This window comes from Medicago truncatula, chromosome 1, assembly GCF_003473485.1.
Source record: "Medicago truncatula cultivar Jemalong A17 chromosome 1, MtrunA17r5.0-ANR, whole genome shotgun sequence".
NCBI classification, from domain to species: domain Eukaryota; kingdom Viridiplantae; phylum Streptophyta; class Magnoliopsida; order Fabales; family Fabaceae; genus Medicago; species Medicago truncatula.
This window is the reverse complement of record NC_053042.1, coordinates 28,471-51,400: the sequence shown is the minus strand read 5'-3', so window position 1 is coordinate 51,400 and position 22,930 is coordinate 28,471. Positions and strand designations below refer to the sequence as shown.

At 32.4% G+C, this 22,930-nt stretch overlaps 2 protein-coding genes across 2 annotated transcripts; both read left to right on the top strand.

The window, feature by feature from the left end:
* The first annotated feature begins 13,611 nt into the window (after positions 1 to 13,611).
* On the top strand, positions 13,612 to 17,982 carry LOC120577382 (uncharacterized). Its single transcript, XM_039829454.1, has 5 exons — positions 13,612 to 13,725; positions 14,801 to 14,903; positions 16,992 to 17,050; positions 17,133 to 17,204; positions 17,339 to 17,982. Exons 2-5 carry the CDS (start codon positions 14,812 to 14,814, stop codon positions 17,980 to 17,982), a joined length of 867 nt encoding a protein of 288 aa, XP_039685388.1. The 5' UTR covers positions 13,612 to 13,725; positions 14,801 to 14,811.
* A 600-nt stretch (positions 17,983 to 18,582) lies between these two features.
* Positions 18,583 to 22,727, top strand: LOC120575846 (uncharacterized). Its single transcript, XM_039827337.1, has 4 exons — positions 18,583 to 18,710; positions 21,737 to 21,795; positions 21,878 to 21,949; positions 22,084 to 22,727. Exons 1-4 carry the CDS (start codon positions 18,583 to 18,585, stop codon positions 22,725 to 22,727), a joined length of 903 nt encoding a protein of 300 aa, XP_039683271.1.
* The last annotated feature ends 203 nt before the right edge of the window (positions 22,728 to 22,930 follow it).

The following is a 22,930-nucleotide window of genomic DNA, read 5'->3' as shown; positions in this document are numbered from 1 at the left end:
AGAAATCAAACCTTGTCAACAAGAATGGAGTTTGACTTCTAAAGGGGGTAGAACTAGCAGGAGAAATTTGATACATTTATTCATCAACAAGAATGCAGAAAAACTAACGATATGCTCAATTCAGAGTTTTGAATTTTTAATTGAATGAATTCCACAGCTTGGAATTAACAACGACCATTCTCGGGGAAGGAGGACGTTGAGAAAGAAGCTGCAAACTGACGTGATTTCATCACAATTGTTACTATTGTTGTTTGGCGATATTAGACATTGGATTATGACATTTTTCTGAATCTTTGTATTATTATGCAATAAGTTAATGCTCTTCTGCTTGTTATTTTTAGGCTTAATTGCATTTTTGGACCCCTATCTTTTCAAAAGTAGTTGCGGTTATGGACCCTAACTAATTTAAATACAAAACAGCCCCCTATGTTTTGATTCTTTGGCAGTTTTGGACCCCCAGTCCATTGTTGACTCGGTCAACGCTGACGTGACACCCTAAGTGAGGTGTCACGTGTCAATTTTTTATTTTTTTTGTCTTGGGGGTCCAAAACTGCCAAAGAATCAAAACATAGGGGGCTGTTTTGTATTTAAATTAGTTAGGGGTCCATAACCGCAACTTTTGAAAAGATAGGGGTCCAAAAATGCAATTAAGCCTTATTTTTACAATCATTGTTGTTGAAAATAAATGGCTGCATGTTACCATGTTATAATTTGGTAAAACTACTATTTTCTTTCTTCTAATCATTGCATTTTTTAATATGTGTGTAAAAACTTTCTAAAGTAATCAAGAAAATTATGAACCTCTTTTACCTGCAAACATCCGTCCACTTCACTCACACAATTTTATTTTGTCCTTTTTGAACCTCCTCAAAGACGTCATCTCTAATTAATTTAACCGCCAACTTTCATACTTCCATATTTTTTTTTGGTGGTGGCCAAGGTTCGAATTTCAGACCTTGCTTATATTATATATTATGCATTGTTTATACCAACTGAGCTAAGCTCATAATGACTCATACTTTCATATCTTTATTTGTACTTAGTTTTTTATTTTACACATTTCTATAACTATAATACATTTATAACAATATAAATATATACACATATACACTTATCGGTTTTATGTGTAAGTACCCCTTCACTGTTCTTACAATTAATCCTTTGGTTACTACACACCGATAAAATACTCTCTATGAAATTAATATTGTTTATTATTAATTATTGAAATTTCTCATAATTTATATAAAACATTATTCTAACTTTTTGACATACAAAGACTTACCGTATAAAATTTAGAGTGTTGCATCTTTTATCATTTCAAGCCCTTATTGTTAGCTTGAAATAAGATTTACAAAGTTTCAACTCTTAAGACACTCTACAAAAGGATGAAGGTATTGTTTGGGGACTCCCTTGTAGGAGAAGTCACCGAAATTTTTTATGTTCATCAAACAATTAATTAGTTCTCTATATTTTTTTGTCTAGTAATCTAGAGGCTAGAATTTCACCTTAACGGTGAATAAACAGGGAATTTAAGATTCAAACCTCGACCTCAACATATTCCAGTGCACTGTCGCTACCAAATGCATTGTGGACTTAATTGTAGAATTTTTGTCTTGAAGAAATATTTAATTGTAGAAGTTAGTTTTTCTCAGTATATGCACTCCAAATATTGAATTTTGCAACACATATATACCTATATTTTAGAAATTTTTTTTTTTTGAATAAAAATGATATAAAGTTGTAATTTGGAGCACATATGTACATGTAATTTTAAGAAAATAAATAAATAGTTTGTATAAAATATTTTAAAATGAGTATTTTGTGTAAAAAAGGGTGTGCGAAAGAGTAACATATAAGAAAATCAGGGGGTGCCAAAACAAATTACATCTGTTTTGGCTCAATTATATATTGTTCAACATTGTTTGGGTCTATACACTGAAGATCAGCCCATTTTTCAATCTATACATTTGCTCAATACCGTATAGAATATATATAGAGTATATTAGTGTTTCTACCACTGAGACTGCAATAGATTTTCTATAGCGGCGGAAGTTAAAACCTAAATCAAAACTGAGTACAATTAAATTTTGTTCAAACCTAATCACATCAAGCAGGAGAATCAGGTATACAATCATAGTACACTTCATTTTTGTTTTCCGGTTCAAACATAATTCAATTATTTCGTGACCTAAACAAATTTATTTATTCTTAGAAATTACAATGTTTTTTTTGTTTAAATGGTAGATGAAAGAATGAGACATGTCTAGAAATAAGTGATGTATTTGTTAATCATGCCTGAAGACTTGTTCAAAAAATCATGCCTGAAGACGAAAGTTGTCTATTTTCTCTATTTTTAACCTTCAATTTGAATTTAGGGAGCTTTAAATTCAAACTCATATGCCTACATATTAGGGTTTTAGGCGTTTGTAAGGATTTTTAGGGTTACCAGTTATTTAGATTTAAGATGGCACTGACTAACTTTAAGATGATAAGATTATCATACTTAACTAAAATTTGACTATTCGAACAAATTAAATGGTTCCATGATCATTAAATTGGCTATTAATGCTGTGTATTTCATTTGGATAATTTATATTGTGTTTTTCAATTTGTGTGCAACTAGTATATTGAGCTTTTCAAGGATTAATTTTGTGGTTTCATTTTTTACTTTAAATATCTTTGGTTTAATTTTAATTATTTGACGAATTAAGGAAGGATTTACAAGTAGAGCCAATGACATTTGCTTTACTGTATTGTTGATAAATAGAACCCTTAATAGTCGGTAGTTAATTAAAGGGATTGTACGTTTTTATATGGAGGAGTGGTTCTTATTATAATAATTTTTTGTACAAACTTATTTTTACATGTTCATTGATGTTCATAGGATAGTCACTCTTTTGAGTTTATTGTTAACTTCATATCACTTGAGAGAGAAAACTTGATTTGCTACCACTAGATTTATGGCGCATCCAAGTTTAGACCGTTAAATTAAGCGAGATAAATTTTATCTATATTAATCTAATGATCTACAGTTTGTTGCAAAGTAAATTTGAATGTGGATGATCTGAATGGTTTGATACAAAGTTTTCTTAAGATATTATTATCGTATCTTATTGGTATTTTCCTTTCATTTACACTTGTATTTATATATACTTATCGTTTGAAGTTATCAAGCTTATGACATCCATTATCAAAATTGATTCAATCTGCATAGATTTTTCCCAATACGATTTCAAGGATCCACACCAATGTGAACCTTCAATTATCAGGTAAGTTTTCTTCCCAATTATCTCCTTACTTTAATCTAATTATCTAACATAAAATGTAGTTTATTAGTTTAGATTGCTTTATTCGGGTATTTTCATTTAAGAAATTATAATTTTTTTTATTGTTTCAGATAAGATTAGATGAATATTGTTTTGGGTGAGAGGGGACTGGATGTGGAACTTGACTTGGCTGAGACCCTTCTTTGTGTGGGAACAAGAACTGGATAAGGAACATACGGGGTTGTTTATTGGGGTGTTGTTCTCTGATGGAGACGATTCTTAGGCTTAGAAGCATAAGGGGGATGGAGTTTATTCTGCTTGTTCCACGTATGTGGCTCTCTCGGATCCTTGGTTACTAGTGAGACCAAGGTTGCAGGATTTGTCGAGTGTTCTCTACTTAGTTTGGAAGAGTGGTCTCCCTCCAAAGTGCAAGTTTTCTCTTTACAAAGCTAGTTACAAAATTGGTAAATTCATTCTTCGTAATATAATTGTTGTACCTCAGTTGACTAATAAAAAGAAATTACACTTGTTGAAATAAAATCATAAGTGATAATGATTTTATTTCATCACCTATGATTTCTTTTTGTTAATCAAAAGTGAGCTATAATTATTACTCCCTCCGTCCCTATATATAAGACCCTTTTGCCAAAATCACGGGAATTAAGATAGTGGATATTTGTATTAAAATTGTTTGTAATCACTATTGTTTTTATAATTTTATCCTTTAAGAAAGAAGGTTAGTTTATGTTTTCAACATGTTATTTATTGTTGATTGAAGAAAAAGATGTATAATAAATAGGGGCATGTATGTAAAGAAATAATTAATGTAGTTGGAAATAACAAAGGGGTCTTATAAAAAGGAACAAAAAAAATTCTCAAAAGGGACTTATAATTAGGGACGGAGGGAGTATATTACAAGGAATAATTTACAAATTTTATTAGGCTTAGAAGCATAAGGGGGATGGAGTTTATTCTGCTTGTTCCACGTATGTGGCTCTCTCGGGTCCTTGGTTACTAGTGGGACCAAGGTTTCAGGATTTGTCGAGTGTTCTCTACTTAGTTTGGAAGAGTGGTCTCCCTCCAAAGTGCAAGTTTTCTCTTTACAAAGCTAGTGATAAAATTGGTAAATTCATTCTTCGTAATATAATTGTTGTACCTCACTTGACTAATAAAAATAAATTACACTTGTTGAAATAAAATCATAAGTGATAATGATTTTATTTCATCACTTGTGATTTCTTTTTGTTAATCAAAAGTGAGCTATAATTATTATATTACAAGGAATAATTTACAAATTTTATTTAGAAAATATTGGGTAAAATATTTGTTTAATAGCATTGATACCTTCATACATTTTTTTTTCGAACTATTGAATTTGATTTTTATAAGCTAGTGATAAAATATGTATTCTTGCAGGGAAATTGTGGGCCAATAAAAAAAAAAGAATGGGTGTGGGGATTTAACACATTATGTAGATGATGCACTCATGATGTGTGAAGATGAAAATGGTTTGATGGGAAGAAGGAGAAGTAAAAGTAGATAAAAGTAGTCCAGGAATCCCAACAGAAGAAAATAGGGAAGGGATTGCAATTAATATCTTAGTAGTTTGTTTTAACTGATAATTATATTTAAAGAAAAGAGATTTATAATTGAGATATTTGGTTTGAAAACATGAATGAAGAGGGTTATGCACACTCTTTTTAAAATTTTCTCTAACATCCACTTTTTTATTGGATGAAATCCATACGTCTTAAAAAAATTGTAAAGTGATGAGACCCACGTGAGTTTCACATAATAGAAGAATGAATGTTAGAAAGATAGTGTTCATAACATTTCTCAACATTATTAATATCACCGGTAGAAGTAAAAGTAGGTCAAAATTGAAGAGAAATCTCAGGAGAAGGACATAGGGAAAATATTGTAATTAATATCGTTGTTGGTTGTTTTATGTGAAAATTCAATTTGAAGAAACCGTAAAATTTTATTAGTATCTTTATCATATTAAGTGAATGTAAGGAAGTTTAGTTAAGAAGCGTAATCAAGTAATTTCCCCTAAGGGCTATATATAGGCCAAATCTCATATTTTCCCTCATTCCTCTACTCATTTTCTCTACTCTCTCACTCGCCCCTCACTCTCTCTCCATGTTCATATTCCTTTTCTTCAATTCTCTCATGTAAACAAACATGCAATGGTGTTTTACGATCCTTAGAACAATTGGAAACTTATGGAGAGCTTGATTTTCTATTTTTTCATCTCTTAGAAATTCCTTCCTATAATCTCTAGTATGGGTTTAAAAAGATAGAGTTGTGTTGGTGATTGCATGTGTGAAGATTGAAGCTTTTGTATTGCATTTTGGGTGTTTAGAAGCAAGGGACAAGGAAGAGATTGGAGCTTAAGTTTGTAAGAAGAATTTGGATCTTTTGAGAGATTTCAGAAATTCAAGTGAGTTCCTAGCAGTATTAGTTCCCAGCTTGGGTTGATTATGTGTGAAAAGTGAAAAAAAATTGAATTATGATTATTCCATGTTTGTTATATCTTCCCCCATGAGATGTGTAGTTTTGATTGTGTTTATGTTTGATTTACAAGCTTTTAAATGTGCATTTTCAATTTATTAGGGTTGGGTTAAGCATTTAGGATGAGTTTGGTTGAAGAAAAGTGATTTTTGCAGTTGAAACACTGATTTATGGGTTATGGTAATTGATTACCTGCTTCTGGTAATCGATTACCAACTACAAAATTGGGAATGTCGAACCAAGTGGTAATCGATTACCACCCTATGGTAATCGATTATCGACCAGCCTTAAAAAATTCAAAATGTCCATTTCAAATCACTTTAAATGTTTCTCAACTTGTTTCTAACCGCCTCTAAACTTGTCCTCAACACTAATTGAGTTTCTTAAGAGTATATTAAGCTAGAGCATGATTAATGCTTTACTCATCTCAAAAGAGTAGTTTTGTGTATGAAAGTGTTATATCATCCGGGTAGATTCTAACCTTTAGAAATTGGGATCTTTAATAGAAGAACATGGCTTAGATAGTCGAGGTCAGATAGAATCATAATATTCAGAACAGATTAGATATATGTTATAGAATTATACAATAGATAATTTGTGTCCTCGCATGCTCCAGATTAGACTGGATGGGTTTTACCCCATTTTGTAAACAACACGTAGTTAGAGGAGTCTGACATTAGTTTGATTAGATAGATATTTTTTCCGGTTAGCAGTTGGGTGTTGCTTGGGTTACTCCACCCGGTGCATTCCGTAAAATGAACTCAGATAACTTGTTTGTTACACGCTAACATAATGATTATATATGCTATGAAATATGATATAACTATGATAGATTAAATGGAAATATGATTGGAGATGTAGACTGTGGTCCTAGGTTTCCCCTTGACCACTAACAACCTAGGTTAGGTGGAGCTCACTAAGATATTATGTCTCATCCCAATCCATTTATTTTTCTTCAGGTACTCAGGTAGCTCACAGAAAGGGTAAGGAGCTACCGACTGATCGTGCATTTCGGTTATGCATTAGCTTATGTGTCTTATGTTATGTTGTGTACTCAAACTATGTATTTGATATTATGTACTCAACTTTTTTTATATACTTTTACTTGTGCTCCTGTTTTTAAACTTTAACTCTGCTCCGTCGATGTCACAAGCTACTTTCCAAGGAATGACTTTGATTTATGCCAATTCAGATGGATAACCTCTACCCACCATTAGTTGATGGGTATATAAGAATTTGCCATAATTTTATTTTTAGAGAGAAGTGGTATAAGACAATGTTCAAGTAATTGGAACAAAAATTGTTGTTGTGAGAGATTTACATTGATTGTGAAATACGGAAACCTATTGATGGTGGTAAAGACGGTGAATTATATTGGACCGTTTTAAGATTCTAAAGTCTGTTTACTATAATTACATTTAAATTGTCATTTTTCTGTGATGGATGGGAGTGTGGTTTTAATTTCTTAATTTTCTAACTTAAGTAGCAAGGAAGAGGAAGAAACACCACACACAAGTTTATATTAGTGCCATGGCAGAAGAGTGCTTAAAGTCATGTACTATTGGATTGATTTTCTCTGTATAATTGCTCATAAGTTAATCATAAATGTTAACTTGCTATCAATTAAATATCTTGCTCCCAGTTCATAAGTTAATCATACTAGAAGAGATACCCTCTCTTTTAATTTGCCTAGATGTCTTGTTTATAGAACCTTGAAATGTACCTGGTTTCCTTCAAACTAGAAGAGATATCGCTTCGGGTTCCCTATTTCTTGCCCCCTTATATCAAATGATCCATGTTTGTTCCCTATTTGATCAAATAAATTTAGTCACGTGAGCATCATTGTTGTCTCCGCCACTTCTACCTCTCTAATCCTTGTTTGCAAAGTAGGCAGCATGATATAATTTTTAGCCTCTGGTCCACACATTCAATCTAGGGGGAACACTTGATCGAACATGGAAATTGCCTAAGTTCTTCTTTATCTTTTGTGCTTAGCTAAGCAAATGCAACATTCATCTGAACCACAACACAACACGACAAACTTATTTAATTCAATAATCTATTACCCATACATATTGTTGAATGCAGAAAAAAAATTAGAATGAATGATACCAACGGTACTTAAGTGTCATGAAGTTTTTTAGCGAATGAAAATTAAGTAGCGTTGGAGGCATTTTAGTATTTTTGGGTGTTAAAGAGCAAAAGTCTAAGTGAAATGCACAAAATCTGACGTATATTGGGGAAAACACTAACTTCCTACCTAGGTGATGGTGATTTTGCCGCCCATGGTTACACCATTTTTATTCTAATCACCAACCAGAAGTTTCTTGAAGCAGCTGAAATCACGCAGGTGTTTTCAATGGCTTATTACCTATATTTGCCTTGAGAGACCAATGCATTTTCCAACTCGTGGATTTCTTTGTAGGATAAAATCTTCAAGAAAGTACTCCATCTCTGTCGTTCAATTCGCTTGATGCGAGGCTCATCTAGTGAAGAATCGACTCAACACATTGATCTTCTCAACATAATACTCCCTGATCGACCAAGAACTAGGGGTGTATCCCCCTTACTTACCAAGAAAGCTATTCATATTTTTCTTTTATGTTCTCTTTTAATTGAATCTTGTTTGTCATTTCTACCAATCTTATTACTTTTCGACGCTTTACTTTAGACAAGAAGCTTGATGTAGCCGATTTAGATGTTAGTAACGAAAAGCCATCACCAATTCCTAGAAAGAGGACATAATCTATCAGATTTCAAATTTACGAACATTTGGACTTGATGATGTCTAAAGTTTCAAATAGACATTCAGCTGACGTACCCCTCTCATCCGCGAAAAGGAAGGAAAAGTCCAAGGTAATTTTTTCTTCCCGTTTATATCATTTCTCCCTGACACAAAGGTGAAATTACCCAGAAACTGATTCCCAATAAGTTGTTGACATGATTATATCATTACTCCCTTGTAAATCAGCTGATAAACCATCAGGCCGTAGGTCAGCCCAAGCTTTTATTTGGAAGCCTTTAATGGTAAGATTGCAAGCTTCCGGTGCTGTTTCTTCATATTCCTCAGGAACATTGATAGGACATAGGTGAGGCAAATATAACAGATCTTCAAACATCTTAACACCTTCTGAGAAGGGACTCGTGGCAGCCTCCGAAGTTTCGACTCTATCGCCTACTCAGAACATGAGTCTTTGGTGAAGTGTAGCAGCTACACATTCACTGGTATGTATCCACTCTTTGTTGAGGATGATAGAGTATGAAGGTTTGCAATCAATGACAAAGAAATCAGACCTTATCAACAAGAATGTAGTTTGACTTCTAAAGGGGGTAGAACTAGCAGGAGAAATTTGATACATTTATTCATCAACAAGAATGCAGAAAAACTAATGATATACTGATTATTCAGAGTTTTTCAGTTTTAATTGAACGAATTGCAAAGCTTGGAATCATCAACAACCATTCTCGGGGGAAGGAGGACGTTGAGAAAGAAGCTGTAAAAGGTCTCGCGTCCAAATTCAAGCCGAAAACTAACGTGATTTCATCACTATTGTTACTATTGTTGTTTGCTGATAGACATTGGATTAAGACATTTTTCTGAATCTTGGTATTATTATGCAGAAGTTAATGCTATTCTGCTTGTTATTTTTACCATCATTGTTGTTGAAACTAAATGGCTGCATGTTACTATGTTTTCCAGTTCTAAGAAATATCAAATTTCTTGGTGTGGGAATGGGATTGTTAGACATTTGATAAAAAAATTCTTTTATTTGAAATTGTCTTGATGTGTTTCAATGTTTCTGCCCCTACTTGTCTTTCTAATAGAGATGTTTAAATTTACCTTCGTATTGCAGTCACTGTCAAACGATTGGGCACTCGATTCAAAATTGCACCCCTATTTTTAAAATGTGCGCAAGGCCGCAAGCAAAAGGATGATAAGGGGAAACAACCAGTAGTGAACAAGGCTGGTCCATTGATGATGAGAGTATTCTTACAACTGCCGGCATCAATGACGACTCCCACCTTTACTGATGGTAGTGAAGAGTGGTTTATTCCAGGCAATCAAGTTTCGGAAACACCAGTTGAGGTGCGACCACGTCCAGTTTTAAGCAAAGTGGTGCTAGACGACATTGCGGTAATTTGACAGGTTCTTCAAGTTACAGAGGCATGTGATGATAGTGAGAAAGAGGTTCCATCAAGACCTTATGTGTCCTGTAATCATAGGAAGAAAAATAAAATGTTGAAAGTTGCAAATACAAATTAAAACACTCGCTGCAAGGGTGCTCCTTCTTCAAAATGAAGTTCCCATAGATATTCTTTTGCTTTCTCGTCAATTTTACCTTTGCTTTTTTTTTCTTTTTTCTTTTATACTCCATGCGTTCCAAAATGAATGTCACTTTAGAGAAGAAAAAAATTGTTTCAAAATGAATATTCCTTTTGTTAATTTCCAATGAAATATTAATCGCATCTTTCCAATTGTACCCCTATATACACTACTCAAAACCATACTTTAGTTTGCATTTATGACAATGGTAAAGAAACAAATAGATGATAGGAATAATTTGGTAAAATTACTATTCTCTTTATTCTAATCATTGCATATTTTTTAATCTGTGTGTAAAAACTTTCTAAAGTAATCAAGAAAATTATGATTCACCTTTCAATATTTTCTCTCATTTTCTCTGGTTTTCTATCACTCTATCAGTTTTCAATTCTTTCAACGGTCAGAAAAGAAGGAACTGCAGAGAAAATACCTGTCTTAATTTCAGATTTTGTAGAGTTACTTGACGCCCCAAGGATAGTGATAAATAAAACTTCTTGTAGGTAATGGGAGTGCGGAAAAAAGGCATTGCAAAAATAGTTTGACTATATATGTCGATCTCATATATTAGTTGGTAATGGAAGGATCTAAATGGATGTTCAATAACCAGATAGTTACTATTTAGTCAGCTCCAAATTATTGCTACAGGTACATCATCGATTCAAATGTCTGGTGTATTTGATAAGAATTCGTCTTTAAAATACCTTGTGATATTTGAGGAAGTATCTTTAGCTACTCCCTCCGTTTTAAAATGAATGTCATTTGAGGTTTTTACACACATTTAATAAATGCATTAATTTAAAGAAAGATAGATGTTATTTTACCAAATTATCCTAATCAACTATTGGTTTGTTTTTCGCTGATGAAAAAATAATACTTTGAAAGTAGTGTATATAATATTAATTGAATGATACAATTTATTCAAAAAAAGATGTGAATGGTACAATTGAAAAGAAAAAGTTATTATAGCATTGTAAATTTAAAGAAACTAAAAGTGACATTCATTTTAAAATATATTTTTTGGGCTAAAACGACAATCGATGTAAACAAGTTTTCCTTATTTGAATTTTTATTTAAAAAAAAAAAAAGGGATATGACATTGGTGGAAAATACAGTGATGTGAAAAAAACACTTATTACATCGGCGACAGTCCTGATTTTAACAGTCGACCCAACACCCAAATTAAGAACTAATTGGAATCCATTCTTGAGACTATCCCAAAAAGCACATAACAATGGTTACAAATCCATTCTTCAAAATCCATCAAAATTCTGCGATTTTGAACGGATTTCACGAATTTGTGTGATTTTAATAGGATTTTGCCTATTTTTAAAACTTTACTATGAATTTGAGTCGTTGAAGCTACGCAAAGTCGCAAAAACCAAAATTTTGAGACTTAAGTCGCGTTTTTTATAACAATGGTTACCACTTACAAATATTAGATACAATAGATAGATAGATACCCCACCTCCATATTATCTATATTATATATAAAGAAAACTACCCCTTTCAGCATACTTTTGGGTTGGACTTTTCTTTCCAAAAATATCCTTAATTTTTTTAATTTTAAATACAAATAACATATGTAACAAATAGATAAGCATAAATTTAATTTAAGGATACGTTGGATGTGGAAATCCTAACATGAAGCAATGCTGGAAAAAGAGCATCCTTGCCAAGAATTAAATTAAAAACAAATGCGAGTTCATGACTTATGTTTGTGCTTAGTAGAAAACAGTTTCCCGTTAGACTAAGTTTTGCTATTACCATAAATAAGTCACAAGGGTAGACCATTCCCAATGTCGGAATCTATTTTCCACGACATTTTTCAGCCATGGTCAATTATATGTAGCTTAATCAAGAGAAGTTTATCAAAATTCAACAAAAGTTCTCATTAAGGAATGGAAAATAGAATGAGAAGATGGAGACTTTACGAAAAATGTAGTTTTTAAAGATATTCTTTTATCGCAATCATAGCAATGTTTCTTTTACATAACATGTCATTTATACATTTATTTATGATGTTTATTTTACACAACACACATTTATGTTATGATCTTTAGTAATTATTATTAGAATAAACAATAAATGATCATTATTTTACCTTAATTTTATAAGCACACAAATTAAAATATGTTGAGTTGAAAAATAATTTTATTATATGTCTTGACAATATTTTGTTTATAAATAAATCTATCAATAATATCCATAATATTTAATCAAAATTATACAAACGAACATAATAAAATAATCGCATGCGTTAGTACATTGGAAGAGCGGACAGACGGGCACGATAGTGTCCGTCTTTCCGCTTGTACTTTAATAAAAAAAATTCAAATTTTCTCATCCGGTAGTCTTCACCTTCACTTAGGAAAAAAACTATCATTAGATAGTTATAAATCCCTAATTCATAACCCTAACACTCTTTAACCTGAAAACATTCATCCACTTCACTCACACAATTTTATTTGTTCCTTTTGAACCTCCTCAAAGACATCTCTAAATTTAACCGCCAACTTTCATACTTCCTTATCTCACAAGACGCTCCCCTTATTTGTACTTGTTTTTTATTTTACACATTTCTATAACTATAATACATTTATAACAATATATAAATATATACACATGCAAACTTATCGGTTTTATGTTTAAGTACCCCTTCACTATTCTTACAATTAATCGTTTGCTTACTACACACTGAGAAAATACTCTCTATGTAATTAATATTGTTTATTATTATTATTAATTATTGAAATTTCTCATAATTTATATAAAACATTATTCTAACTTTTTGACATACAAAGACTTACCGTATAAAATTTAGAGTGTTCCATCTTTCATCATTTCAAGCCCTTATTGTTAGCTTGAAATAAGATTTACAAAGACACTATACAAAAGGGTGAAGGTATTGTTTGGGGACTCCCTTGTAGGAGAAGTCACCGAATTTTTTTATGTTCACCAAACAATTAATTAGTTCTCTATATTTTTTTGTCTAGTAATCTAATGGCTAGAATTTCACCTTATAACGGTAAATAGACAGAGAATTTAGGATTCAAACCTCGACCTCAACATATTCCAGTGCACTGTCCCTACCAACTGCATTGTGGACCCTATTAATTGTAGAATTTTTGTCTTGAGGAAATATTTAATTGTAGAAGTTAGTTTTTCTCGATATATGCACTCCAAATATTGAATTTTGCAACACATGTATACCTATTTTTTTGAATTTTTTTTGAATAAAATTATATAAAGTTGTAATTTTGGAGCACATATGTACATGTAATTTTAAGAAAATAAATAAATAGTTTGTATAAAATATTTTAAAATGAGTATTTTGTGTAAAAAAAGTGTGCGAAAGAGTAGCATATAAGAAAAGCAAGAGAGGTGCCAAAACAAATTCCATCTGATTTGGCTCAATTATATATTGTTCAACATGGTTTGGGTCTATACATTGAAGATCGGCCCATTTTTCAATCTATACATTTTCTCAATGCCATATAGAGTATATTAGTGTTTCTACCACTGAGACTGCAATAGGTTTTCTATAGCGGCGTGGAAGAGAAAACCTAAATCAAAACCGAGTACAATTTGTTCAAACCTAATCACATCAAGCAGGAGAATCAGGTATATAATTTTAGTACACTTCATTTTTGTTTTCCAGTTCAAACATAATTCAATTATTTCGTGACATAAACAAATTTATTTATTCTTAGAAATTGCAATGTTTTCTTTGTTTAAAGTTGTATATTTTCTCTATTTTTAACCTTCAATTTGAATTCAGCGAGATTTAAATTCAAACTCATATGCCTACATATTAGGGTTTTAAGCTTTTGCAAGGATTTTTAGGGTTACCAATCACTCAGATTTAAGATGGCACTGACTAACTTTGAGATGACAAGATTATCATACTTAACTAAAATTTGGCTATTTGAACAAATTAAATGGTTCCATGATCATTAAATTGGCTATTAATGTAGTGTATTTCATTTGTATAATTTATATTTTGTTGTTCAATTTGTGTGCAACTAGTAGATTGGACTTTTCAAGGATTAATTGTTGAAAATTTATATATTTTTTTAGAAATTTTGTGGTTTCATTTTTTATTTTAAATTTATTTGGTTTAATTTTAATTATTTGACATATTAAGGAAGGATTTACAAATAGAGCCAATGACATTTGCTTTACCGTGTTGTTGATAAGTCGAACCCTTAATAGTCAGTAGTTAATTGAAGGGATTGGACGTTTTTACATGGACGAGTGGTTCTTGTTATATTAATTTTTTGTACAATCTTATTTTGACATGTTCATTGATGTTCATAGGATAGTCCCTCTTTTGAGTTTATTGTTTACTTCATATCACCTGAGAGAGAAAACTTGATTTGCTACCACTAGATTTATGGTGCATCCAAGTTTAGACCGTTAAATAGATTTATGGTGCATCCAAGTTTAGACCGTTAAATTAAGAAAGATAAATTTTATCTATATTAATCTAATGGTCTACAGTTTGTTGCACCGTGATTTGAATGTGGATGATTTGAACAGTTTGATACAAAGTTTTCTTAAGATATTATTATCGTATCTTATTGGTATTTTCCTTTCATTTATGCTTGTATTTATATATACTTATCGTGTGTTTTGTCCATGAAGAAAGACAAGGATATGTGGTGAAAATAATTTTTATGTTTACTCTAATTTGTAGTCATCAAGCTTATGGCATCCATTATCAAAATTGATTCAATCTGGATTGATTTTTCCCAATACGATTTCAAGGATCCAGACCAATGTGAACCTTCAATTATCAGGTAAGTTTTCTTCCCAATCATCTCCTTACTTTAATCTAATTATCTAACATAAAATGTAGTTTATTAGTTTAGATTGCTTTATTCGGGTAGTTTCATTCAAGAAATTATAATTTTTTTGTTATTGTTTCAGATAAGATTAGATCAATATTGTTTTGGGTGAGAGGGGACTGGATGTGGAACTTGACTTGGCTGAGACCCTTCTTTGTGTGGGAACAAGAACTAGATAAGGAACATACGGGGTTGTTTAATGGGGTGTTGTTGTCTGATGGAGACGATTCTTAGGCTTAGAAGCATAGTGGGGATGGAGTTTATTCTACTTGTTCCACGTATGTGGCTCTCTCAGGTCCTTGGTTACTGGTGGGACCAAGGTTGCAGTATTTGTCGAGTGTTCTCCACTTAGTTTGGAAGAGTTGGTCTCCCTCAAAAGTGCAAGTTTTCTCCTCGAAACTTCTCCTGAATAAGATTCCTTCTAGGCAAAACCATACTAAGCGAAGGGTTCTGGTTGATCTAGAATCAATTATTTGAGGAGTCAGTTGATCAAGTGTTTGCCACTTATGGGGTTACGTCCACAATCTGGTAGTTAGTCCAGAAATGTGTTTTATCGGGTAATTTGGTTCATTTGTTTCAGGTTTTTGGGGGTTTAGGTGTGGGGAGGCAGCATAGGCGAGGTTTTTTTTACTAACATGTGGATGTGTGGTCAATTTGTAAAGCTTGAAACAGTTTGTACTTTTATGGTAGATTTTTTTTAGGTTGCGCATCTAGTATATAGGACTGTTTTCCAAGCTTAGAATTGGGGTTCTTTGGTAAGTTCCCCAAGCACACGTGGAGGGCTGTTCCTGTGAAATAGGAGGCTCGGTTCTCTTTTTAAAATAGGCTCCCAGTAAAATAAAACGTAATTTTTTTGTGTAGCTAAACTTCATTAAAAAAAAAATCAAAATCAAAAGAACTTCCAAACATGAAAGGAATTAAAAAAAAATTAAGTGAAAGAGGTGAAATTTATCTAACGGTGTCGTTTGGATTTGTCACTCCTCTGTCGTAGAAAAGGGTAAAACGAATGGTTTATGCGAAGAAAAAAATGATTGTTGTGATTCTTTCAATGAAATCACTTTCCAAATTGACTGATTAAGTGATTATACAAATTAAGGGTGGTTTGATAGGATCATATTTGTGTACAAAAAGAAGAACTAGAGTCTAGAAAAAAAAAAACTCAAACGTGTATTGAAGAAAGAAAATTATATAACATATATTTTTTTTTATTTAAGTGGGGGGTGGGTATTAGACTCAATTTTTTGTTTGAGGCCCGTAGTATTTGGAGACTCCGGCCTGGTTGAGAACCTTGTACTCCCCAAGGTCAGGCCTGCACACGTGTTCCCTTTATGAGTGGCAGGAGGACTCGATTATTTGGTGGGGACGATAGTGGGCAGTGTGGTGTTTCAGAGATGGACTCAATCCGTGTCTTTGGGAGTTTGGGTGGTACCTAGGTCATGGTGGTTTTCTGGTGCACGGGCCGTTCTTGGCTTAGAGGTTTTTTTGATGTTGAGTTTGGGTATTGTGGCTTGATTTTTGTTTTGTTTTCTTTTGTTTTTTATGTGAGTGCTCTTGTTGGTCTATGGTTTGTTGTGTTTTTCCTTAGGTGTGCTGTTTTGTTGTATATATTTCCATTCAAAAATAATTTAGTGGTAGTGTGTTTAGAAAGTAAATTTTTTAGTAGTTAATTACACCTATAAAAATAACTATAGTTAAAGTTAGTGTTTATTATAGGTTAGTTCAGTTGTATATATATGATTAATGGAGCATGACATGATTCATTCAATAAATTATTCACATCCAAATATTATACTCAAATCCCTAAATTCAATACAACATTCCATTCATTCTTGCATAATAGAAGCTTTGCATAAGAATCAATTATATGTGAAATATGTAGTCTAGTAATTAAGCGACTAACACAATTCATGGCTTATACAACGTAGTACAAGGTAATTTTTAATTAGTGATATATTGGAAATAAATTTTGAAACAAATTATCGCTTAGTCATATCTTAAGTGTAACTTAACATCTTAACACATCTTTCATGGCTGGTTCAGGGATAATGTGTCAGAGAAACAACTTCAACAAGAATGCCCATCACAAGAAGACTGTCCAAGTATCTTCAAGATCCATTCTATGTAATGTGTTTATTATTTCAATATTTGTATGTGGATTTTAATTTTAATATTTTTTTGTAGACAATGAAATCGTCTTGAAAAATGTTTGCAAGAATCAAATATCAAGTGTTTCATCAGGAAAAATTACTCCAGGTAATAACTTTAAGATCACATGTATATATTGTTTAATATCTTTTAGTACATGGCTTGATTTTTTATGTTTTCAACCAATGAAGAAGATGAACCTAAAAAGACCCGCTTGCTAGCTAACATTATTAAGGACTTAGGTCCTGATGAGACAACAGGTCATCTGAATGAAGAGGTAGCTCAAATAAGCACAACAACCAGAGAAACAAGGAGCAGAGGTAGAAAATTTAAGTCGCGTGTGGATGAATCGTGCAAACATGTTGAAAAGGTAGTTCAAAACATAAGCACGGCAACGAAAAAAATAAGGAGCAGAGGTAGAAAATCTAAGTCATGTGTGGATGAATCGTGCAAACATGTTGAAAAGGTAGTTCCAAAAGTAAAGGAGGACCCAAAAGCAAATGTGGCAAGCATAAAAAAGGCTAACACAGTGGGCGGCATTGTTATTTGTGAACCAAATCAAAGTGAAGCCAAGGGTATGAAGAATTTTTTAATAAATAATAATGATGAAGAATCTAACATTGATCATAAAGGAAAAGGGAATTTGATTCAAACAAATGAATTAGATTCTTCATCCTCTTCGGAAGAAGAAGACCTAGCATTTGCATCACATTCTAAACTCTTTCCATATGATACACTACGATTTGGGGAAGGTGCCTCAAAGTTTTTTCAAGATGGAACCGATTTTAGGCGCCAACTCAATATTGGGGAAGGCATCAAAGAAAATGCTTTGGAAGATATCCAGATCCCTCAAAACCATGTCCAAGTAAGTACTCCTAAATTATAACACTCGCATTTAAAATTACTTTCTTAATGAATAGAATAAGTGAGCTCATGGTATAAATATGAAATTTACATTGATAACCAACATACATTATTCATTGCGGGGGAAATTGCTTCACCATGATGATCAGATTTCAATGTTCAAATATGAATATTCTATTTTAAATAGATATAAATATATATATGTTAGTTTTCCCACACTGTAAATCTTTGGATCCGTCGTAGTTCATAACCATTGAATAGTGTTATTTCTTTGTATCTGATTCTAGCTAGTAACCATGCCTATTTTGTTTAGGCAGCTTGTAACCAATGCCTATTTTTGATATGTCTTCGGACAATCTATTTTAATAACATGCGACAAAATTTCGCACTTCAATTATAACTATTTTGTTCTTTAATCTCCTTAACAAGAGTATGAAATTTATATTAGTTAGATATACAACATAATATATGTTTCAAATTTTATCTATTTATTTAATTTTTTACCATCGGAGATCTAGCATAAATGGTTGATGCGTTATATGTGTGTGTTGAAAAATATCAGATATTGAGTTTGATTTCCACTTATAAAAAATATGTTTTTTTCTTGCAGGAAAATATAGCCATGCCTGAGGTTACAGATGTCCTTAAAGACAAACTACCTAATGTGGGAAATGCAAATGGCTTGATTGGTCACTCTATACTTTTTAAGGCAACTCGTGGAATTGGGGAAGAAGAGGTGAAATTCGAAAAGCGGATAAGTAGAAAAAGTAAACCCCAAAAGAAGAGGGATCCCAAGAAAAGGAAATAGGGAATGATTTGAAATTTATATCTTTGTTTGTGTTTTATTTTATGTGAAAATTAAATTGTGGAAACATGGCTGATGGTTGAAGATACTTTGTTTTTAAAACTTCAATTTTATTTGAGGAGAGAAATGAGATAAGACAATGTACGATGGTAAAATAATTGTTGTTGTGAGAGGTTTACATTAATTTTGATTTTTGAAATATGGTTACAAAATGGAATTGTTTTTAAGTTTATGGTTCGATTATTTTTTAACAATGTTCATTAGTATTTTTATTTATTTTTGGATAGATTTTTATTTGAGAAAATTACACCAACCTCTCATAAGATCTTTTCAAAAGACACTCACACTCATACCAGCTCTAGTTTTTTCACAACTTTGACATGATCCCTTCATGATAAAGATTAATTTACGACCATAGTCCCTTTCGTGATATAATGTCCCTTCAAAATTAAGAAAGATATTAAGAATATAGTCCATTTTGATATTTTCTTTCGTAGGAGAAGTTAGAGAGTAGAATGGTGGTATCATCTTATTTGAGTGGTCGTTTTACCATAGTAGTGTTCATAGTATCACATTCGAGTCGTTTTAGGGTTAACCAAAACCCAAGTCTTAGTTTCTTTGACGTCGCTTCATTCGCCCAACACTCAAAGTGAACCAAAAGGTTATGAGGGGTTATAAAATTAAATTGTAGCCAACTCATCATGCTACGCCAAACCTTAGAAGCCACATCACAATGAAGAAAAAGATGTACTGGCATTTATTCCACCCTTCCGCAAAACACACAATTTTTGGATGATTCCCCATCCAAAACTTCTTGAATGGCTAGATTAACCCTTGTTGGGATTCGGTCAAGAAGCAAGGTCTGAGAGAAGGCTAACACTTTGGATGGTGCTCTACATCTCCAAAGACAATCGAACACGTCCTCATTGAATAATCCTTCTAGCAGCTTATAGCAAGAATTAACCTTAAAACCTCCCCTCTCTTCCGGTCACCAGCCCCAAACATCCCTCCCTTCTCCTAACGCAAAACTATCCAAACATCTCATTAGATTTTGTAGGAGCTCCGTTTCCCACACAAAAAGCTCTCCTCGCCAAGTCAAATGCCGTCTTTGCCCCTCATCCCTTCTACTCCACAACTCCCTAACTCTACTATTCTTTTGATATGAAATCACGAAAAAACGGGGAAATTTCTCTTGAAGCGGAGCACCCAAACTCCAACTCTCATTCAAAAAACTAGTACCATCACCCACCTTCCTAACCATCCCCGTTGTGAACCATTTCACACCACCTCTCCCTTCCACTTTCTTTAAATATTTCCACCAAGTAGAAGCAAACCTCAGACACCCCTCACCAATAATCTCTTTTGTTTTGACATCAAAATTTCTGATATGGTATTTTTTATGCATTTTAGTGCTTGAAAAATGGCAATCCAATTTTCAAAAATGTTGCCACCTTGTTGAGGATGTTGGAAAGATAAAGCTTATGATTTCAGAGAAACCTATTCCAATAACATAGCATGATAATTTCCAAAACCTTTCATGCTTAAAGTATAGATATTTGATTCACTTTGAAGCATTTTGTTATAATTTCCGCTCTTTTACAAAACCATTATAATATCTAAAATATTATGTTTTTTAGTCAAATTTTGTGTCTTGGATTGCTATTTCGAAAATTTTACAGCATTCTTTTTATAAGCCTTTTTTTATTTGGACATTTCTGAGATAGTACGCTAAATGTTCCACTTTATCCGTACAGCAAGACATTTTGAGTATGTGCATCTCCATACCTTTCTTCTGAAAACAAATCATTGAGAATAAATTTGTTCTTTGAAGTATTTCCCAGAGAGAAGAGCTAAGCGTTATAAATGCTCCATTATTGTGTTTCTTTCCCACATGCCTTTGTAATTGTAACCTTGATCATTATCTATACTCCACCTGGAATGCTATTAATTACGAACAAATGATACACAAAATCGAAGAATAACAAGAGTTGTAGTGGGTGTAATAATTGGTCTTTGATGGAAATCAAGAGGTGTAAGTGTAACACCTTTCAATAACAAAAGGTTCTGCGGCTTTTATTTGTAAAAGGGTAAATACCTCTTTTTATCTCTGGAATATTAACGAATTCCGGTTTTACTCCCTGTAAAATAAAAGATTTAGATTTTGTTCGTAATTTCAGATTATTCCACTTTTGGTATCTCCTTTAATCACATCAGCAGAATCTGCATAAATTACGTCTTGTAATTTCAGATTCCTCCCGATTTTGGTCCCTGTAATTTCAGATTCCTCTACTTTTGGTCCCTCATTTTACGTACCATGTATGCAAATTCTGCTTATGTGGTGGAATGAGGGACCAAAAGTGGAAGAATCTGAAATTATGGGGAGAAAATCTAAATCTTTTTTTTTTACGGAAACTAAAACCAGAATTCGCTAATTTTACAGGGACAAAAAGAGATATCTACCCTAGTAAAAATTAGCATTACCATGTAATATAACAACAACTCAAAAGTTAACTATCAACAAACGAAATATATTGTTATCCATCGTAACAGAACTCTATTTAAGTTCAAATATATATACAACGTCATTTTAGTAGTTAATTACACCTATAAAAATAACTATAGTTAAAGTTAGTGTTTATTATAGGTTAGTTCAGTTGTATATATATGATTAATGGAGCATGACATGATTCATTCAATAAATTATTCACATCCAAATATTATACTCAAATCCCTAAATTCAATACAACATTCCATTCATTCTTGCATAATAGAAGCTTTGCATAAGAATCAATTATATGTGAAATATGTAGTCTAGTAATTAAGCGACTAACACAATTCATGGCTTATACAACGTAGTACAAGGTAATTTTTAATTAGTGATATATTGGAAATAAATTTTGAAACAAATTATCGCTTAGTCATATCTTAAGTGTAACTTAACATCTTAACACATCTTTCATGGCTGGTTCAGGGATAATGTGTCAGAGAAACAACTTCAACAAGAATGCCCATCACAAGAAGACTGTCCAAGTATCTTCAAGATCCATTCTATGTAATGTGTTTATTATTTCAATATTTGTATGTGGATTTTAATTTTAATATTTTTTTGTAGACAATGAAATCGTCTTGAAAAATGTTTGCAAGAATCAAATATCAAGTGTTTCATCAGGAAAAATTACTCCAGGTAATAACTTTAAGATCACATGTATATATTGTTTAATATCTTTTAGTACATGGCTTGATTTTTTATGTTTTCAACCAATGAAGAAGATGAACCTAAAAAGACCCGCTTGCTAGCTAACATTATTAAGGACTTAGGTCCTGATGAGACAACAGGTCATCTGAATGAAGAGGTAGCTCAAATAAGCACAACAACCAGAGAAACAAGGAGCAGAGGTAGAAAATTTAAGTCGCGTGTGGATGAATCGTGCAAACATGTTGAAAAGGTAGTTCAAAACATAAGCACGGCAACGAAAAAAATAAGGAGCAGAGGTAGAAAATCTAAGTCATGTGTGGATGAATCGTGCAAACATGTTGAAAAGGTAGTTCCAAAAGTAAAGGAGGACCCAAAAGCAAATGTGGCAAGCATAAAAAAGGCTAACACAGTGGGCGGCATTGTTATTTGTGAACCAAATCAAAGTGAAGCCAAGGGTATGAAGAATTTTTTAATAAATAATAATGATGAAGAATCTAACATTGATCATAAAGGAAAAGGGAATTTGATTCAAACAAATGAATTAGATTCTTCATCCTCTTCGGAAGAAGAAGACCTAGCATTTGCATCACATTCTAAACTCTTTCCATATGATACACTACGATTTGGGGAAGGTGCCTCAAAGTTTTTTCAAGATGGAACCGATTTTAGGCGCCAACTCAATATTGGGGAAGGCATCAAAGAAAATGCTTTGGAAGATATCCAGATCCCTCAAAACCATGTCCAAGTAAGTACTCCTAAATTATAACACTCGCATTTAAAATTACTTTCTTAATGAATAGAATAAGTGAGCTCATGGTATAAATATGAAATTTACATTGATAACCAACATACATTATTCATTGCGGGGGAAATTGCTTCACCATGATGATCAGATTTCAATGTTCAAATATGAATATTCTATTTTAAATAGATATAAATATATATATGTTAGTTTTCCCACACTGTAAA

Coding starts and splice junctions, on each gene's coding strand:
- LOC120575846 (XM_039827337.1), top strand. CDS start 18,583: ATGCCTGAGGTTACAGATGTCCTTAAAGACAAACTACCTAATGTGGGA. Junction 18,711..21,736: donor GAAGAGGTGAAATTCGAAAA/GCGGATAAGTAG, acceptor TGGCTGGTTCAG/GGATAATGTGTCAGAGAAAC. Junction 21,796..21,877: donor ATCACAAGAAGACTGTCCAA/GTATCTTCAAGA, acceptor ATTTTTTTGTAG/ACAATGAAATCGTCTTGAAA.
- LOC120577382 (XM_039829454.1), top strand. CDS start 14,812: ATGGCATCCATTATCAAAATTGATTCAATCTGGATTGATTTTTCCCAA. Junction 17,051..17,132: donor ATCACAAGAAGACTGTCCAA/GTATCTTCAAGA, acceptor ATTTTTTTGTAG/ACAATGAAATCGTCTTGAAA. Junction 17,205..17,338: donor ATCAGGAAAAATTACTCCAG/GTAATAACTTTA, acceptor TTAAGGACTTAG/GTCCTGATGAGACAACAGGT.